This window comes from Rosa rugosa, chromosome 4, assembly GCF_958449725.1.
Source record: "Rosa rugosa chromosome 4, drRosRugo1.1, whole genome shotgun sequence".
In the NCBI taxonomy this organism is placed as follows: domain Eukaryota; kingdom Viridiplantae; phylum Streptophyta; class Magnoliopsida; order Rosales; family Rosaceae; genus Rosa; species Rosa rugosa.
This window is the reverse complement of record NC_084823.1, coordinates 31303631-31321591: the sequence shown is the minus strand read 5'-3', so window position 1 is coordinate 31321591 and position 17961 is coordinate 31303631. Positions and strand designations below refer to the sequence as shown.

General features: G+C 38.8%; 1 protein-coding gene across 8 annotated transcripts; it reads left to right on the top strand.

Moving 5' to 3' along the window:
- Positions 1 to 5582: 5582 nt before the first annotated feature.
- On the top strand, positions 5583 to 16114 carry LOC133743854 (pentatricopeptide repeat-containing protein At5g01110-like). 8 transcript variants are annotated; one of them, XM_062171912.1, is made up of 8 exons: positions 5583 to 8588; positions 8874 to 9197; positions 9513 to 9593; positions 9880 to 9997; positions 10128 to 10306; positions 10915 to 10972; positions 11367 to 11441; positions 13092 to 13967. In XM_062171912.1, exon 1 carries the CDS (start codon positions 5669 to 5671, stop codon positions 8258 to 8260), a length of 2592 nt encoding a protein of 863 aa, XP_062027896.1. In that variant the 5' UTR covers positions 5583 to 5668; the 3' UTR covers positions 8261 to 8588; positions 8874 to 9197; positions 9513 to 9593; positions 9880 to 9997; positions 10128 to 10306; positions 10915 to 10972; positions 11367 to 11441; positions 13092 to 13967. The 8 variants fall into 8 exon arrangements, with proteins under 8 accessions (XP_062027896.1, XP_062027893.1, XP_062027897.1 ...); XM_062171909.1 differs by lacking the exons at positions 10915 to 10972; positions 11367 to 11441; positions 13092 to 13967 and adding exons at positions 14455 to 14589; positions 15110 to 16114; XM_062171913.1 differs by lacking the exon at positions 10915 to 10972 and having other exon boundaries at positions 13092 to 13966.
- Positions 16115 to 17961: the final 1847 nt, after the last annotated feature.

Genomic DNA, 17961 nt, shown 5'->3' with positions numbered 1-17961 from the left:
TGCTCAGTTTCCATAGCTTGTTGGGAAATACGCTGGTTTATTTCGCGTAAGATTCTATCTGTTTTCGCGTTCTCCCTTTTCAGATCAGCAGCCATCTTCTTGCGATGGTTTTCAATGTTTTCTGAGATGATCGCGCATGCAACCTCGACGGTCGCTCCCTCTGGAATAGGCTTCTCGACGAAATCCTCTGATTCTTCACTCCCCACCGTATTGGAGACAGGAGTAGCGACAGGCTCACTGGACTGATTAGTGATGACAGTCTGATCCTCAGTAGCGGTCGAGTGACTCTCTCCCTGTTCAGTTGACATATCGGAGAATTGGGGATGAAGGGAGAATCTTTGAATCACTTGTTCTTCTGACAGACCACGACAATCCGCGCGAGGATGCGGTTTGTAACTGGAGGTCTTGTGTTTTGAGCAGTTAGCGTAGCCCTTTTTGTAAGGGTTTTCGCTTGACTTCCCAATGGCTAACGTTCACGAAGAGACACTTAGTTGCGTCCCACTGGGCGTGCCAAAATGTTTGGCTCCAAAATCAGTTGGCTTGCAAACTGTCTCTTTTGAGCGAGTGATTGCGCAGGCGTGCCAGCACCGCGGGGTGCAGTCGTTGGGGTAGTCCCTTGACCTGACTTCTTCTTCAAGCGCTGTGGACGAGGAGAGCACCAACCTCGTCACAGGGTTCTTCTCTAGCCTTTCGGAAAAGGACTTTTGCCTTACGGATAAGGACTTTGGTTGTGGTCTCTTGCGTTCACCGAATCGATACTTAGTGTTGTAGACTAAGCAGAGCAATCACTGGGAAGTTGGGAGAAAGCACGGGTTGCGCTAAAGCGTGACTTTAGCTTCGCTGGGTTGCGAGGACGTTACCCTTGCTTCGCTGGCAGTAACGGTGGCGGTTGCGCTCGCAGTCAGCTCGCTGGGAGACTGGGACTGGAAGTACGGTCGCCGGGTTGGTCTGGTGATGCTGACAGTCGGCTCTTGGAGAGACTAGGACTGGCGCACGGTCACCGGGTTTCAACAAGGTTGAAGGTTTGCTCCGGGGAGGCTTTGTAATCGCTAGGATTGATTGATATGAGAGAGGTCTTTAATTCTTCCTTAAAACCTGGTATATATACCTAGGGTTTTGACTGCTCCTTGTTGTAGAAGGACTATTGATTGAAGTTTCCTAGTCAATCTCTGCTACTTGATTCCAATAAGGTTTCGTTTTCCTTATGGATTCCGGAATGGGCGAAGCTATAACCCAAACCCTAGTAGGCTTATTTTTTGGGCCGCAGGTATCGGCCCGCTGTGCTAGATCCACTAAAGGATATTGCCAAAATTACTTTTGGGCTCAAACACGTAGAATAGATTATCGGTGGTTGAGAAATTATTCATGTCTTGTAGAAGTCTGAGAAACTTCATTTTTCAATAGAAAAATGATTAATGAAACTATTCCATCCTAAAAAACTAAAACCTAACTCATATATCATATTCAGTTTTTCACTGCTTGAACAAAAAGAAGAACAATCAAATGGTCCTTAAACTTAATTTCACAATAAGTCAACCAATGTCAAATTTAAACCAGTACTAAATACCTTAATAAAATCTGAAAAATCTTTTTTTTTTAGACTTCAATCCGTCACTATGTTTACCATTAGTGGAATTGATTACTAATATGATGGATGAAATTAAACACCAGGATTAATAGCCTATGATTATAAATAATCTAATGCAGACATACATCAAGTAATTAGTACCTAACATTATACCAAGAACCCCAAATCCTTCGGTATTTTCTATTTGGGCCCTGCTAGTGTTTTTGGAACCAAATGGATGTCACGTTGAGCATGTTTTAAAGACTGAATTATTATGTTGTATACCACTCCAAAATCATTTGTTTTTCCTTCCCATTTGAAAGTCTTCTTAAGAAAGTATTGTTAATTTTTTTCATCCTCCACCCTATATTCTCTATAATGAGGGAAATCATCACCTTGAACAAACTAACTATCACATCACTTGCAGTGGTTGCCTAGTGGTTCTTGCCTTGTTGGGTGTGCTCCCCAACCTAGGTTCGAACCCCGAAGTTGTCAAAGTGGCTAGGCACTGTGCTGCAATGCACAGTTGGAGCATTTCACATGCGCCGAAGGGGTTTATCTTGGGCCTAGAAAGCCTTTGGGTTCCCCTTGACAAAGTCAAAAAAAAAAAAAAAAAAAAAAAAACTGTCACATTTGTACCAATAGCAGTGGCCAGCAATCTTACCGACTTCAGTGGGTGAGTTGTGTATAGTTGAAAGGGAGAGAGCGTGAGCCGGCTGTTGATGATCCGTTCTTATACCTACAGTAAATGATAGAGTCGTAAAAAAAAAAGGGCAAAAACTATTTCCATACCGGCTCTGCTCGAGCCGAGACTGTTACTAAGTCATGAACAATATTTAGTAAGTTTAGTATATAGAGAATGTCTTGAAACAACATATGTGAAAGTAATCTCAAATGAAAGTGACAAATCAAACAATGAAAACAATTCAATAGAACGAGAAATATTACACCTAGTGAGTATTGTTCGTATACAAATAATCATAATATCTTATCTTAATTGTCCTGACATGTTGTTGTCGTCTTTTCTTCATCTTATACTTCATCAATTTTCCTCCAAATAGTTGAGGAAGAAGATATTTGCTAATATTGAGGAATAAGAAGGTCGCACGCTCAAGCTTATTGGGTCATTCGATGAGCGGATAAATAATTATGGGTGAATGGATTACATATCCTTACTTCAACTTTAAGAATGAAATCAAATACTAGTCCTCATTTTTTGTCAGTGCAGGCTACTCCCTCGTCACAAAACTAGAAATGACTATGATTGAATTACTCCTAATAGTACCAAAATATTTTGACATCAAAACTCTTATCAATTTGTCGTTCGGATATGACTGTCAAGAGAGGCAGAGACGTTTAATATAGTCATTGATCAACCTGGGTGTACACCTTAGTTGTGAGATGTCACTTGTATGCAAAACCAAGTCATATGCATTGCATCCTCTTCAAATGAAGAATTTATAAGAGGGTATATTTTAGACAGTTAACAATTTTAAAAAGGGACTTTTCAATGTAAATCTCTAGTACTAAATGGAGGCAATGTTTTGGTGTCAAAAGGCTTCATCAAAATTTAGTTTTCCTATAACACTCATTCAAACACTCTTTGTTTATTTTTTTTTTAATTTTTTTAATTCTAGATGACAATGTAACTCCCCAACCCACCGCTGATGTCAGTGAGATTTGAACCCGTGACCTTCACGGTGTTAGTTAGACTAGCTAACCAACAGGCCACGGCTCACCAACTAAACACTCTTTATTAACTGTACTAACTTAATATTTTTCAAGGATAAAATTGTCAAACTATTCCATCAAATAAACCAAAACAAACACACCAAAATTGTTATGCCATAAAAACCACCCACTAAATCATGAAATGCACCTCCTATATAATTTCATCATCTAAGTGTGAATTGTTTGAAACCCTAAGCGACTCTAGTAGCTGCTCTTACCAAAACTCCAAACCCTAGCCTATCCATCAAGGCTGCACATCCTCTACCACCGCAAGCATGACGACTATTGATGATGTTATGGCAAGCTTTGCCGCTTCTCTAGCCCTAGCGGGCTCGGAAGTTGTGGACATCTCCCATTTGAATGGCACAAGAAGCAGATCAACCTCTCAAGCTTTCCTTCTAGCCAAACCTCTGACGAAAAAACACTTTAGCACCGCAGATCTCCAACGTCATTTTTGACGTATTTGGGTACTCGACGGAGGCTTCAAGGTGCAAGATCGCACACAGGGACGGTATATTTTTTCTTTTGATAAAAAAAAAGATCGCAACAAAGTGCTTCGGGGAGGGTCGTGGTACTTTCATCGTTCCCCTGTTCTGCTGCAGCAATATGATGGCTTCGAGGATCCACTTGCAGTCCCAATGAACTTGCTCTTCTTCTGGGTTAAAATTACAGGTATTTCGCCTGCCCTAGAGGAGAGAAAAATCATTATGAATGTTGTATCTCTTGCAGGAAAATATCTGGATTTTGATCAAAAGTTGTTTGATAACAAAGGCCTTATTAGGGTTCATGTTGCTCATGCTCTCTCCCACCCTTTCTTTCTGAAACGTGTGTTGAAAATCATCCCTGGTGTTGTGGAAGAAATTACATATTTCTTTGAGAACTTACATGGCATGTGTAAGGCATGCAATCACATTTTCCATGAACAGGATATATGCCCTAATGGGGATGTACAGGTCCGGCATGCCAATGCTGATGAACAGGTTACAACTGGGGCTACTCTGACCTCCTAGTTCCCGGGATTCAACGATCTTCGTATCCAACATGGTGCCTTCAGGTTTCATGGAGTGCAGACACCAATTCTGCCTCCAATTGCTCGAAATTTGTTTGGTTCTCCAACAGTGCACAAGCCGCGTCGTCTCATTGTGTTGAGAAGTGAAGATTTAAGGCCTGCTGAAGAGAACAATGCCCTAGCATTAGTCCCAGTGGTAACTGAACCAGCTACTGCAAAAAGATGCTGACCTACATCGCCCTACACATCCCAAAAAAAGCTGAAAATTCAGTTTGGTGCAAGTGACACTGCATCCAGTTCATCTATGCTACCAAAGAAACTAAAAGTCTCGGAATTTCATACTAAATTCTCTGCTAAGTCTTTGGGATTGATTGAAGCTCCAAGAGGTGTCCTAGTACCTAAGGAAGATATGCACCCAAAGGAAGCCATACCACTGGTCAAGGTGGAACAGAAGAAGAAGAAAGGATTGAAGACCTTTGGGGTCGAAAAACAAAAATCCGTCCAAGACAAAAAAGGTTTCTGCTGAAGAAGTGCTTAAGGTGATTTGCCCTAGCAAACCTCCTAGCCCTAGTGTTAAGGGAAAGGAGAAAATTTAGTTTAGTTTCTTTTGAACTTTGCCTATTTACTTGTCTTTGGTAACATAGTTTATAGGCTTTCTAGAATAAGTGAGCATAGGTACCGTCAAATTATCGGACCTAATCTATGTATTGCTGTGGTTTACCACAAACTCTTTATCTATCCATAGATGGTAGAGGGAGAATATGTAATGGTCCTTTATGGTCTGAGTTTAATATATCGACATGATATTCTTCAAAAAAAAAAAATTCATCATCTCAATATTTTTCTAATCAAGACAAAATATATCTATACTATTATTAAGAAAAGAGGCTTTGTTAGCCAAAGTTGGGGTGAAAAGACAATAAAATCCTTAGACCTTATATTAATTTTAGATAATTTTTAATAATTGAGTGGTAGTATGGTAAATAGCAAAATTAAAAATTATGTAAATAATTTTCAGATAGTTAACTACCTATGTCTGCAATAATCACCCACAATTTCAGATAACTTTCCAATTTTTTTTTTTTTTTTTCAAATAACTTCTAATTTTTTCTCAATATAATAATTATAAAAATTTTACGAAAACTAGTATTTATAAATATAATGTGTGTATGTATATATATATATTTTTACACAGAGTAGTATTTTCTTACGCGCGAGTAAAAAGTAAAAACAAAGGACAATTTGGGCAGTTTCCTAAAACCTCAGCAGCAGAAATCAAATGCAGCTTCTTGTCCTTGGTTTCGGCCGTTTACAGAATTCAAAAGCTGCTTCTCCGGCGGCGTTGAGCACTTGAGCTTCAAATGTCCGGTGAGGCGCGTTGCCTTCACCCTTCTCTCAAGGTACACTATTATCACACTCTCAACTCCTCCCGACCCACCTCTGGTTTTCACAGCAGCTTTGATTATCTCACTCAGTTCTTGCCTTTCTCTTCTAACAAACCCAATTCCAAATCCTCTATAAACTCCAATGAGCGGCGTAAAGTCACTGTTGGGTTATCCAGGATCATAAAGAACCAACAGGGCTATGTACTGAAGGGCTTTTCCAGAACCTTCTGCCCATTTTTTCTTGTAAAGATTATGAAACTGTTCTGTTGTAGAGAAACTGCATTTGGGTTCTTTAAACTAGCCTTTAGGGATGATAATCAGCAGACTGTGGAGTCATGTTGTGTGGCTGCACATGTTTTGGCGGCCGAAAATCTACGGTTTCTGGCTCAAGATGTGGTTTCGTGTGTGATTGGGAGGATTGGGCCGAGTAGGAGTAGGGATTTGGTGGGGTTTATGTGGGGAGGGCATTGTGAATACGAGTCGGATTTTTCGGTTCTTGATACACTAATGAGGGGGTTCTTGAATGCGGAAATGGGCGCCGAGGCTTTGGAAGTTTTGAGGAGGATGAGGGAGGTGGGAGTGAGGCCGAGTTTGTCAGCGGTTGCGATTCTGTTCAGGTTGTTGATAAGGGTTGGCGATTATGGTAGTGTGTGGAAGGTGTTTAGGGATATGATTAGAGAAGGGCCTTATCCATGTAATTATGTTTTTAGTGCAATGATTCTTGGGTTTTGTCGAAAAGGGTTGGTTAGAGTTGGGGAGAGTTTGTTACAGGTGATGTGGAAATTCCAATGTGAACCGGATGTTTTTGCTTATAACATTGTGATCTATGCAAATTGTGCGAGAGGGCAGACGGCTGATGCGCTGGAATGGGTGGAGTTGATGATTGCAAGGGGATGTAAACCGAGCATTGTTACATTTAATACAGTCATAAGTGCATTGTGTAAGGAAGGAAATGTGGTGGAGGCAAGGAAGCTTTTTGATGATGTCCCAGACGTGGGTGTTTATCCGAATACCATAATGTACAATACCATGATGGATGGGTATGTTAAGGCAAGGGAGATTGGTCAGGCTAACATGCTTTTTGAAGAAATGAGAAACAAGAGCATTTCTCCAGATGGCATAACTTTCAATATCTTGATTGGAGGGCATTACAAGTATGGAAGCGAAGATGATGGAGACAGGTTGTTGCGGGATTTATCTGTGTCAGGATTACTTCCAGATTCTTCATTGTATGATATCTATGTTTCTGTGTTGTGTTGGGCAGATCGGTTGGACGATGCCATGGCAGTTTTAGAGGATATGCTTGAAAGAGGATTGCCTCTAAGTGTGGTCGCTTTCAACTCTGTTATTGCAGCTTGTAGCAGAGTAGGTTTGGAAGAAAAAGCATATAAGACCTTTAACTTCATGATTTCATTTGGTATAACTCCTTCATCTTCTACGTGTAGTTCTTTGCTTATGGGTTTATCTAAGAAGGGTTACTTGCAAGAAGCCAGAGAGCTTTTGTGTAAAATGATGGAGAAGGGGTTTCCTATCAGAAAAGCTGCTTTTACGGTGCTTTTGGATGGGTACTTTAGGATGGGTGATTTAGATGGGGCACAAAGTTTGTGGAATGAGATGGAAGGAAGAGGCATATCTCCTGATGTTGTTGCCTTTTCAGCATTTATCAATGGACTATCTAAAGCCGGTTTAATGGAAGAAGCATATGATATGTTTCAAGAAATGTCAAGAAGAGGGTTTGTGCTCAATAATTTTGTCTATAATTCTTTGATTGGTGGCTTTTGCTACTGTGGTAAGTTGAGTGATGCACTGAGGTTGGAGAGAGAGATGAGGCAAAGGGGTCTTATTCCGGATATTTTTACCACCAATATGATCATTCATGGGTTCTGTAGACAGGGGAGGATGAAGTCAGCAATTAATACATTTATGAACATGTTCCAAACTGGGTTAACCCCAGATATCATCACTTACAATTCATTAATTGGTGGTTATTGTAAAGCATTTGACATGGTTAGGGCAGATGAATTTTTGTATAAAATGTACGCTAGCGGATGGGAACCAGATATCACAACCTATAATATACGGATGCATGGTTTTTGTAGTAGCCGAAAGATAAATCGAGCTGTGATGATTCTGGATGAGCTTGTATCGAGAGGTGTTGTTCCAGACACAGTAACATACAACACTATGATGAATGGTGTTTGTGTTGACATACTGGATCGTGCTATGATTTTAACCGCTAAATTGCTTAAGTTGGCGTTTCTTCCAAATGTTGTTACAGCTAATGTATTGTTGTCTCAGTTCCGCAGGCAGGGGATGCCTGAGAAGGCCCTAATGTGGGGTCAGAAGTTGAGTCAGTTTTCCTTTTGTTTTGATGAAATTACCTACAAAATATTGGACAGAGCCTATCACAATATGCAAGAAGATCCTGCAATTCCAAGTGCAACACCTGAGAAAAGCCTCTTCTTGGATTTCCTCATGTACATTACGTATGATTATTTATGTAAAAATAAACCTTGCAGAGATGTAAGACAAAACCCTCTTAAAGTAATTGGTCTTAGTGGCCCCTGAAAGTTGATTTAGTTCATCAGCTTTCTGTACAATTACCAGACAATTACTATCATCAAAGAGTCTCTATGCAACATTATTGAGGTCCCTTCCTGTCTCACATTTTTCTTGCATCCTGTGGCTAAAATGTTCAAGGAGCACGAATCAGGAAGAAGCAAAAAGCCATTCGGCTAATGTGGTTTTAACAGAAGCTGACAAAGAAGTGTGAGAATGAACAGCACAAGACATGCAAGCACAGTCCGATAAAGGAGGTGGAAAGGAGATTGGGCTAGTAGCAAAGAAGTAAAGCTCGGCCAGTGTTGAAGTGTTGGCTGAAATTCCAGAAGGTCAGGTACGCAATATTGCTTTTTATCACTTTTACTAAGGTTGAGCTAGTAAAAAAGAGTAATCTAATCTTAATATCACATGATGTGGTCAAGTGTATTGTTGTTTTTAATTAAGCCCCTCAGTGGTGCAGCTGAACAACTGAACTGTAAGAAACCTATTAGAAGTGAACTCACAATGGTAGGAGAAAAAGGAAAATGTGTGTTACCATATTTCACACTGCAGAACAATACAGACCACAATAACATGACTTTGTGCACGATTATTACTAAAATGCATTCGTACTGATCAGGTGATGAATGTTTGTTGTTGTCCAAGCCAACTGAAAAGGTGCCACACCAAGAGATTAACAATGTCAATGTCCAGTGGGTCTCTTCATTCCTTTGGGGGCTGCATTGTCTCCTTTGAATACTCTGGAGCTTCGAGTCAATGAATGTTTGAATCCTATTCTTCGATGTTCCAAAATCCCTTGACGATATGCAAGGCACTCTGCATGGTTTAGATCAGCTAACTCTTATATCAGGGAAAAGCTTTCTATTTCTGGTAGTGTTGAGAATGTTTTGGCTGACCCAAGATGGAAAAACGCCATGAATGAATAGATGGAGGCATTTATTAGGTTCGTAAACCCTAATATATAAACCCTAATATATAATAGATATATATATATATCTTGTTTGTTCTAAGGTGAAAACAATGATTTTCGCGGTCTATAGCACATTCTGCAATTGTGTGTGTGTGTGTGTAATGTGTGTATTGCAGTTTCCCCAATGAATATAAAGTTAATAATCTGTAGCAGTGAAATTTTTGACTACTATTCATATTGATTTAGCAGTGCATGTACATTCATTTGAGACTGTGTATATGAGATGTTCTAAGCATCAGTTTATTCCACCTTTGTGCAATTCTGTACTCTAACTGGTTCTGTATACAGGTCTGTTTTGATGAGAATAGGAGGCTTCTAGGTACTTCAGGCAGTTCTATACAGATTTGAAAAGACGGTGATTGTGTGGAGGTAATGCTTAGACATAAGTGAATTTCATCAGTACTTCTAGTTCTAGTAGATAGTGTATGAAAATTTACCTGGCAGATAGGTTACCTAACTTATAGGCTTACAGTGGTGAATGATTTTACAACTGCTAGTGTGCTACAATATGTAGAGCAAATTTATTCTCCCAAAAAAAAAAAAGGAAAAAAAAAACATTATGTAGAGCAAACTACAAGTGTCGGGAGAAGTGAATGTTGTTTAGTAATGTAGCATTGGAATTACTGCTAACTTCTTCATTTTTGGTCCAAATTAGCACTCTTCCATTGATGTCTGGCATGTGATAAGTGCATCTGTGAAAGCAGCATGCTCCCCTGCAAAAGATTCTGGGGAAGAAGTGAAAGATCTGCGATTTGCATCTACTTGTTCCCTTGGTGTGTAACTTTCTGTTTATGTTTTACCCTATTTCTGTATTAAAGAAAATTGGTTATCTAAGGTGCTCAAAGTACATCAGGGAAAACTATGTATATTCATTGATCAGCGTAAGCTGGTTTCTCTCTGCAGTTGCAATGGATGCCGATGGCTCTCCTGTTTTGTTTTTTTGGAGTGGTGATTAAAGAAGAAACATTATAGTATGGATGGAATATTGGGCTGTAGACCAAGCTGAAATATCAAATCGACGAACTCTACCATACTGCAGTACTGTGGGTGGAGCCCTTTCTCCTGAGATGCAGCCTCCAAAGGTACTCAAGACACTTCTGCTCATTGTTAAGTTGAGAGGGATAGTTTCTAAAGTCATGAAACCCAAAGTTCAGACCAGAAGCTAATTCGATCCCGAATCTCGTCCACATACTACCCTGGGAAATTTTCAAAAATCCTCGTACAAGTCGTCTGACTTCAGTATATTGAATAATCTTATTTTTCAGAAAATCTTTAGGGCCACAGGAGTCGATATCCATAGTCTCTGCACCACAACATGCAAATTGACATATCTTGATCATGCACATATGCAGCAAAACAATGAGAAAGATTCTCGAGATATGGAAGTTTGTGGATGGGATGATGATTTCTAGGAGGAGAGTGGATTAGGTGATCTTGTAGATGGGCATCATGCTAAAATTGGTATATTTTTATAGGGATAAATTTCTATTTTTCTTCTTGATGGATAAGGATGAAGAATTCTTTTATTTTTCTCATGATTAGCATTTTGACTGCTTTGTTATATCGTGGAGACAGATAAAAGAAGATCTTGGAACTTGCTGTCTTGCCATTTATTTTTTGTGACTATATAGTGTATTAGTGTTTGATATATTTCTTGATGAGAGAGAGACCATCATTAATGTTTTTGCAGTGCCATAAAGTTCTTATGTCCTCCATCCTTCATACAAGCTCAGAATTTCGATCTTTTGGTGCGTTCAACTCCCCCAACATATTCCTTTCAAATACCCCTTCACTGCTAAAAGTTTCTTGTCATGGATTGCCCCTTAAGTGATGTTCTGAATTATGGCCCATGTTCTATATATACATACATAAGCTGCTCTGCTTCTTTATCATCTAAATTGATTTCTGTCGGAGCTGATATGATAAGAGTTTTGATAGATATGTGGGTGCTTGTTTAAAGTTACCTGAGAGATATTGAGATATATCATTAGAAAAAGATTAGGAATGGTGGTTGTTTCTTTCTTCTGGTTTGTCATTTGCATGTTAATAATTTGTATAATGGATTATGAGATAAGGATGAAATGAAGAAGCATGAAAGAAAGAAACATGGATGATGGATTATAGTGCCAACTAATGTTGCAGATTTGAGAAAAGTGGCGGATTATTGCAACAGCAATGGAATTGTTTAGTGTTTGTGCTTCCATTGTTCAGATTGAGGTGCGAGTTCATATTATGTAGTGTTCTATAATGCTATTTTTTATTAATTGGAATTGCACCACCATGTCTGGAGTAAAAACAGTTTAGTTTTGGTGGACAGCTCTCCTAGACTTCGCAGATAGTAGCTTTGGAAGGGACTTGTCTTCTCTTCTTTCTTATCGGTTCAGTTGAGCTTGAATTTTTAGGCAGATTTCTTAGCCTCACTTTATGGGAGGGTCATTGCGATTTTGTCTACCTATAGCCTCTGTGGATGTTTAATCTTATTAATGCTGTTAGTCTTTGTTTTCTGCTTGAAATTCTGGTCATTTATCTGCTGCGACTTCGAGGATCTTTCTGCTTGACGTGCAGCATTCTTTCTATTCAATTTGCTTCTTTGGACCACCTGTGATTTTCAGTTGCGCACCCAAAACTATGCCACAGTTTCGTTGCAATGCCACAGTTTTAGGGGCCCTACAGAAAACCACCAGTTTCCAAATAAGTGCATCATCTTGGTTTACAATAGAAATTCCCTATTTGGTAAACTTTATCTTGTGCCTGCATTTAGTAATTGTAATACTTCAAAGTTCAAATTGTTCAAACGGTCAATTCATTTTATCTTACGTTAACCCTATCTGGCAAACTTTTAATTAGAGCCTTTTTCACTGTTTCACTTCATTGAAATACATGTTATTTATCTTAATTATTCATATTAGTTCTTTTGCTTCACTTCTAGGGAGGTTTTTATCTGTTTCATAGATATATTAGAGATAGAAGTGCTTGGCCTTTCAATGGGACAGGTAAGTTATACAATATAGTATCTCTTTGTATTCCAGCAAGAGTCTGTGCTGGCTCTACAGCTGTATTTACACACCCAAGGTGTCTAATCATGCCATACATGACAGTGTGTGTTGAGAGCATATCTCACAATGGGAATTTGAAGCCTTGCCTTAACAATTTTGCATACTGTCAATTGGCTTTAAGTTCGTGCACCCACTTTTCAATCCTGAAAGGATGAATTATTACATGCATCTGGTGAACTAACTGGCTGAATTTAGCCTACTAGAGTCGAATCAAGCAGTTCATTTTTTTTTTTTTGCTTTTGGTCAACCTAAAAGGATAATCTGGATTATCTTAGCTTCTTTTATTTATTTTTTTATTTTTATTTATTTTTTTATTATTATCAAAATCAAAACATGTATTAAGAAAAGAAACTGTACAGTAGAGTATGGCGGAATGAAGTATCTGTGTAATGGTGTTCTCCGGTAAGTAAGGACTTATAAATTTCCTACTCACGAAGTCAGGAGTTAAGTAGCTATATTGTTGTTTTAGTTATAGTTGCTTTTTTGCAATCTGATCATAATTTGTATTATGAATCTGTGATTTATCTCACTTTTTGGCATATGGCTTGATGAACAAGTTAATTATAAATATATTTTAGTTACATGATCATTATAATCAACAATAAATAAATGAGAATTTATTTGTCTTTAGATTTCTGTGTTTGTTGCTGTGGTTTGATAAGTTTCGGTAGCTTTGTGTGTTTGTGTCTGTATTTTAGATGATTTCCAATTAGTTTAGGTAGCGTTATGCATGTATAGTTGTATGTCATTGGAGTTGGTGTTTATGTTTCCTTATAGCTTGGTTTGTCGATGCATCTTTCATGTGTTGCAGAGGCAAGCAATAATTTGGAAAAATTGGCACTTGCTGTTCCTCTCACAATTGCCAAATGCAGTAGCGCATGTCCATGACCTCTCTGGAGAATGCGGGACCTCTCCTTCTGATCAAGCGTATTATGGGTTTTATATACTATTGGAGTTAATAGAGGATCTGAAACATAAATTCACATGGCATATTGAATTTATTAAATGAAAAACAATTTTATGGCTCCCATAGCACGCTGATCTGAAAATTATTCAGGGTTACATGAAGTGAAGTGCATTTGGTTTCTGATACAGTTAAGGAATCGTTTACGATAATTGCACCACTATGTTACAAGATTTGGTACGCTTTATTGTTGCTAGAGGAGTAATTGGTTTCTGGGTCTTATGTCTTAAGTTTGGATGCTCATCTTTACTACAGGAAGCAATAATATGTGAACTTTTCTTTCAAAATTGATTTGAAAATAACTTTGAAGTTATGCCTCTCCCCAAGTTAAGATTTCCTGAATGGTTTCGTTCTGCCCTCATTACCTCGAAAAAGTGAAAGTGCCTTGTTCAGCTTTGTCCTAAAACTTGCAATTAGTTGCTAGGCTCAATGAAAAATTCCTATTAGAATCACCTTGGGGAGGTCCCAATTTTATTTCCATTATGTCTGAGTTTTTAGTACAAATTCAAATTTAAAGGAGCCATTGCTCACGCGCATATGCTAAAATATCCTTTGATAGAAACTGCATTCTCAGTATTACAATGTCAATATTATTGAGTCTGGACAAGTTAGAACTCTGAAATGGTCAAATCCAACAAGTGTCAATAAAAGTTGAGGATCACCGATGGAATTTATGAATATGTTGTGTCTTATGTTTGGGGACAACGTCTGTTAAATATGAATCCTCTGTTCAAGCAACAGATATCCAGCAACAAACTTTGGGGGGGGGGGGGAGGGGTGTGCTTTGAGACCACTTGAAATGGGAAAACTTTTTCTTCTTTTTTAATATTTGAGCAAAACTGGAAATGTTGTATTTTGTTACAATTATCGTTCTGAAATTGAAATTTCAGAAAAGCATTATAGCTTTTGCTATAATCTATCCAGATATAGGAAAAGATGTGGGACTAATAAGCACTGACAATGGAATGACAGATTTGAGATATGAACACAACCTATTTCACTGAGTTCCATGGTCCACCAACCTCATGGGGCACAAAACTTGAATTTTATATTTTTCCACCCTCGCTACACCAGATGCCTGTATATCTTTCTGGAGAAAATCCCCATAACTACAAAGATAGTTCACCTCTATGCTCCACTTCACTATTCTGCTCTTTGTTATTGCTTTTCAGTATTTTAACTTCATGGTGTTTTGGTGACGGTCATGCAGTTTGTCCAAATGTGATCTATTGCAAGAGTCTTGAGTGCTAGTTGCTACTGATGATATCGACAATACTGATCTTAACCTGGCAAGGTAGCGGAAACTAGCCCTGGTGGAGCTATTCATGCGTCTGCGAAAAACGAAGTAAGCCTTATTGGTATTCTTTATATTTTGCTTTTTTTTTTTTTTTTTGATAGGAAAAGACTTTAAATTAGAAAATGGAAGCCTCTAGGGCAACCAGAGTTTACAACATCAACCAATAAGGCTCTCGAGGCCTGATTAGGAACCATATTGGTCCATGTTGAACCGTTTACATGATTGTAACCTAAATTGGCTAAAGCATCAGCCACAAAGTTTGTTTTCTCTAAAGATGTGTCTAAATGTAATAGAGTCAAAAGCTGTGGCAATGGCTTGGATATCTTGAATAATTTTGATCAATCTCCAAGGAGGCTGAATGACTCTATTGACAACATCAATGATCAATTTGGAGTCTCCCTCAACTTCAATATCTTTGTAACCTTGTTCTCTACTGTTATTCTTTATATCGCATGAAGGTGACAATGAAGTACAAATTCAACTAACCCCAAGGAAGAGACACTAATAGTAACCTGTATTTTTGCATATGATGGTATCTAAGCTAATGACAATTCATATGCTGCTGTAGATCTGCTGAGTGAACAGCGTCGGGCCGGGGCTGGGGTTGCGGTTGGGGTAGTAGCTCGTTGATATCAATATTGTCTTGCTAGCTGGACAGTGCCAAAATGATGTTAGTTCAGTGGTTAGAGCACCCACTACCTATGTACCCATGTTTCCCATTACCCTCAACCTCTCCCTGTCAGAATTGTGGCACCGCAACCGTTGAACCACCATGCCGTCAAACCACGGCCAGCACAAGTGGCCGAACCACGCCACCTGATAAGAGCATATTTATGCGATGTTAATAGCGTTAATCTCCATACTTTCTTTGTTAGTTTAGTGTATTTTCTAGTTATTTACTTTGTTTATTTGTTTTATAGGTATCTTGGAGTAAAGAAGAAGAAAAGAAGTAAAAGAGGGATTGAAAAGCAAAATCGGGAAATCTGCCTGTGCAGATCAGTTAACTTCGACAGAGCACTGAGACCAGCTCAGAACGATCCAGAGGATGATCTTTATATTGATGGATAGCCTCGGATGTCTAGTTTCCGAATCTTTTTACGGCTCATCAATATCATTTTTCTATAGGAAGTTATGGTCGATTTAGTACAAGAGGTCAGGCTGCGCGTGAATCTGAGGTTGGACGGGAATTTATGTTTCGAGGCCCAAATCACACCAAGAAGCCCGAGGACGAGTTTGTGCTTCATATTCCGACTTATGATGGACAAATGGCACGATGTGAATGGTTAGAATAAGTCATCAAGTTCAAGAGCCAATAGGAAAACTCCACCTAAGCACGTGAACCCAAATTCTTTTAGGTTTTGGGTTTCCTAACCTCTAAGCATATAAAAGGAGATCAATCTGCAGCAGCTCTCTCTTCTTCTTCCTCCCTTTTTCATTATTTTGTGTTTTTGATTCCAATTATGTGTAACTAAATTTCCAGTAGTTAGGGGGCAGTTGAAGCCCCTAGACATGATCCATAACATACTTTGACATTCAATTTGTTTTCTAATTAACAAAGTTGAGATTTTGTTTACCAATTTCTCATTGATGAATTCTATGTTTGTATGCTTTGGAGGCCTACTTAGTATGCACGCTAGGGTTCTAATACTTTGATTGTTTGATGCCTGGATCAATAGTTGGATTCCTCAAATTATCTAGAGAAGTAATTGGTAGTTTTCACTAGCAAGTAAACAAAACCCTAGGTTTAGCAAGGCTCTAAGTTATTTGCGATGCCTAGTGATTGCTCAAACTCTTTTCAAACTTAATGATCTCTGCATGTTTAATCTAATAAACGTACCTTTAGGTTGCATTGCTTGGGAATAGTCTAGGTGTAGAGCATTTCCTGCCTAGCGTACAAAGTAAGAAAGGGTAATAAGTTGTGTTCAAGCGTACCGAGCCAATCTGAGCGTCTTCAACTAAGTTAATTGGACAAAGTGTGTTGTGTGTGATTGTTGGAGGTGGATACTTCCTTCCTAGCTAGTTTCATCATCTTGATATCAACCAATCTCAAATCTGTCTCAGTTTCGTTTCTCCTTCTGTCCTCTGTTTTCACGTATTTTACTTTCATAGTAAACGAAATCCAAAAATTCCCAAATTTTGTGTGCTGGACACCTTGTGTGTCTAGTACGTCTCTGTAAATTTTCATATTTTTCTGGGTTGTTTTGGTTAGGTTTTTAGTTTGTTTTTCGACTGCTGTTCTGCAGTCACGTTTTTGTGACTTTTGTTGAAGCACTTAGTTTAACTTAATCCTCTGCGGGAGACCCTTATTTCTCTATACTACGATTGACATATTTGCAGGAGAATAAGGAAAATCAATAGCTTTAAACTTAGCTATCACCACCGTTGATCCCCGCTGCCACCGAACCACACATACGTCGAACCATATCCGTCAAAGCACTCCAAAGTTGAAGCACGCCTAGCAACAGTGGCCGGATCGCCATTGCTCCCGGATTCCATATGGATCTAAAGCGCATCCTCGATTGAGTATCTCGCCTTCCACTAGGCTTCCACGACATCGACCAATGGTGGATCCAAGCTTTGTTGGCTCTAGTCGACGGTTGCAGACTTCTTCACGTCCTCGGCGGTTGCAGACTTTCATAACTGCACCATCGCTTCTCCTCGTCCCAGCCTGTACTCTGCCTCGGACCATCACTAGTGAATTGACAAACCAGACCTACCTGTCTGACCATGACGTCCCAAGGACGCGCCACCGGATGAAACATGGATGCAAGAAGCGCAACAAACTCTTTTCTCCTCTTTGGGCAACGTGGAGCAAACCCTCAAAACCTCTTTCTAAATTTTATTAAATTTTACCAAACACCATTCTAGTTGCTTGACAAATATGTTAGGCCTTAACAACTTTTTAAATAATTTGAGAATCAAGAAGACTGTGAGTGACATCAAATGGCTTGCTTAAAGCTTTGAAGTTGTTACTTTCAAGCATATCTTCCGATATGCTAACTTTATAGCGGATTTTCTTAGCTAAAATGGGACACTCGGTGGTTGAAATCAGACGTGGACTCGATGTCTCCCTCTTAATGCCCTTAATGCTTGATTTTACTCGGTGTAGGTTGCTCAATATGTTTCTCTTTGTAATTTTCTTGCTCGACCCTTTACTCTAGATGCGTTTGTGCATCTTGCTATGTTTTATTGTTTTTTCTTCATTATAGATGCGATTGTGTATCTTGTTATGTTTTATTATTTTTCTTTCGATGCGTTTGCATCGCTCCATGTACTCCTCAGTTTCAATTAATATAGTTTGTCGTCTTTCCCTTAAAAAAAAAATGTTTAATAATTTTTTTATTTGAAAAATTTAACCATTTTGGAAAGGTAGAGTGAAAAGAATTTTGATCATGGCATTAAGCAAAGGAAAAATTGACA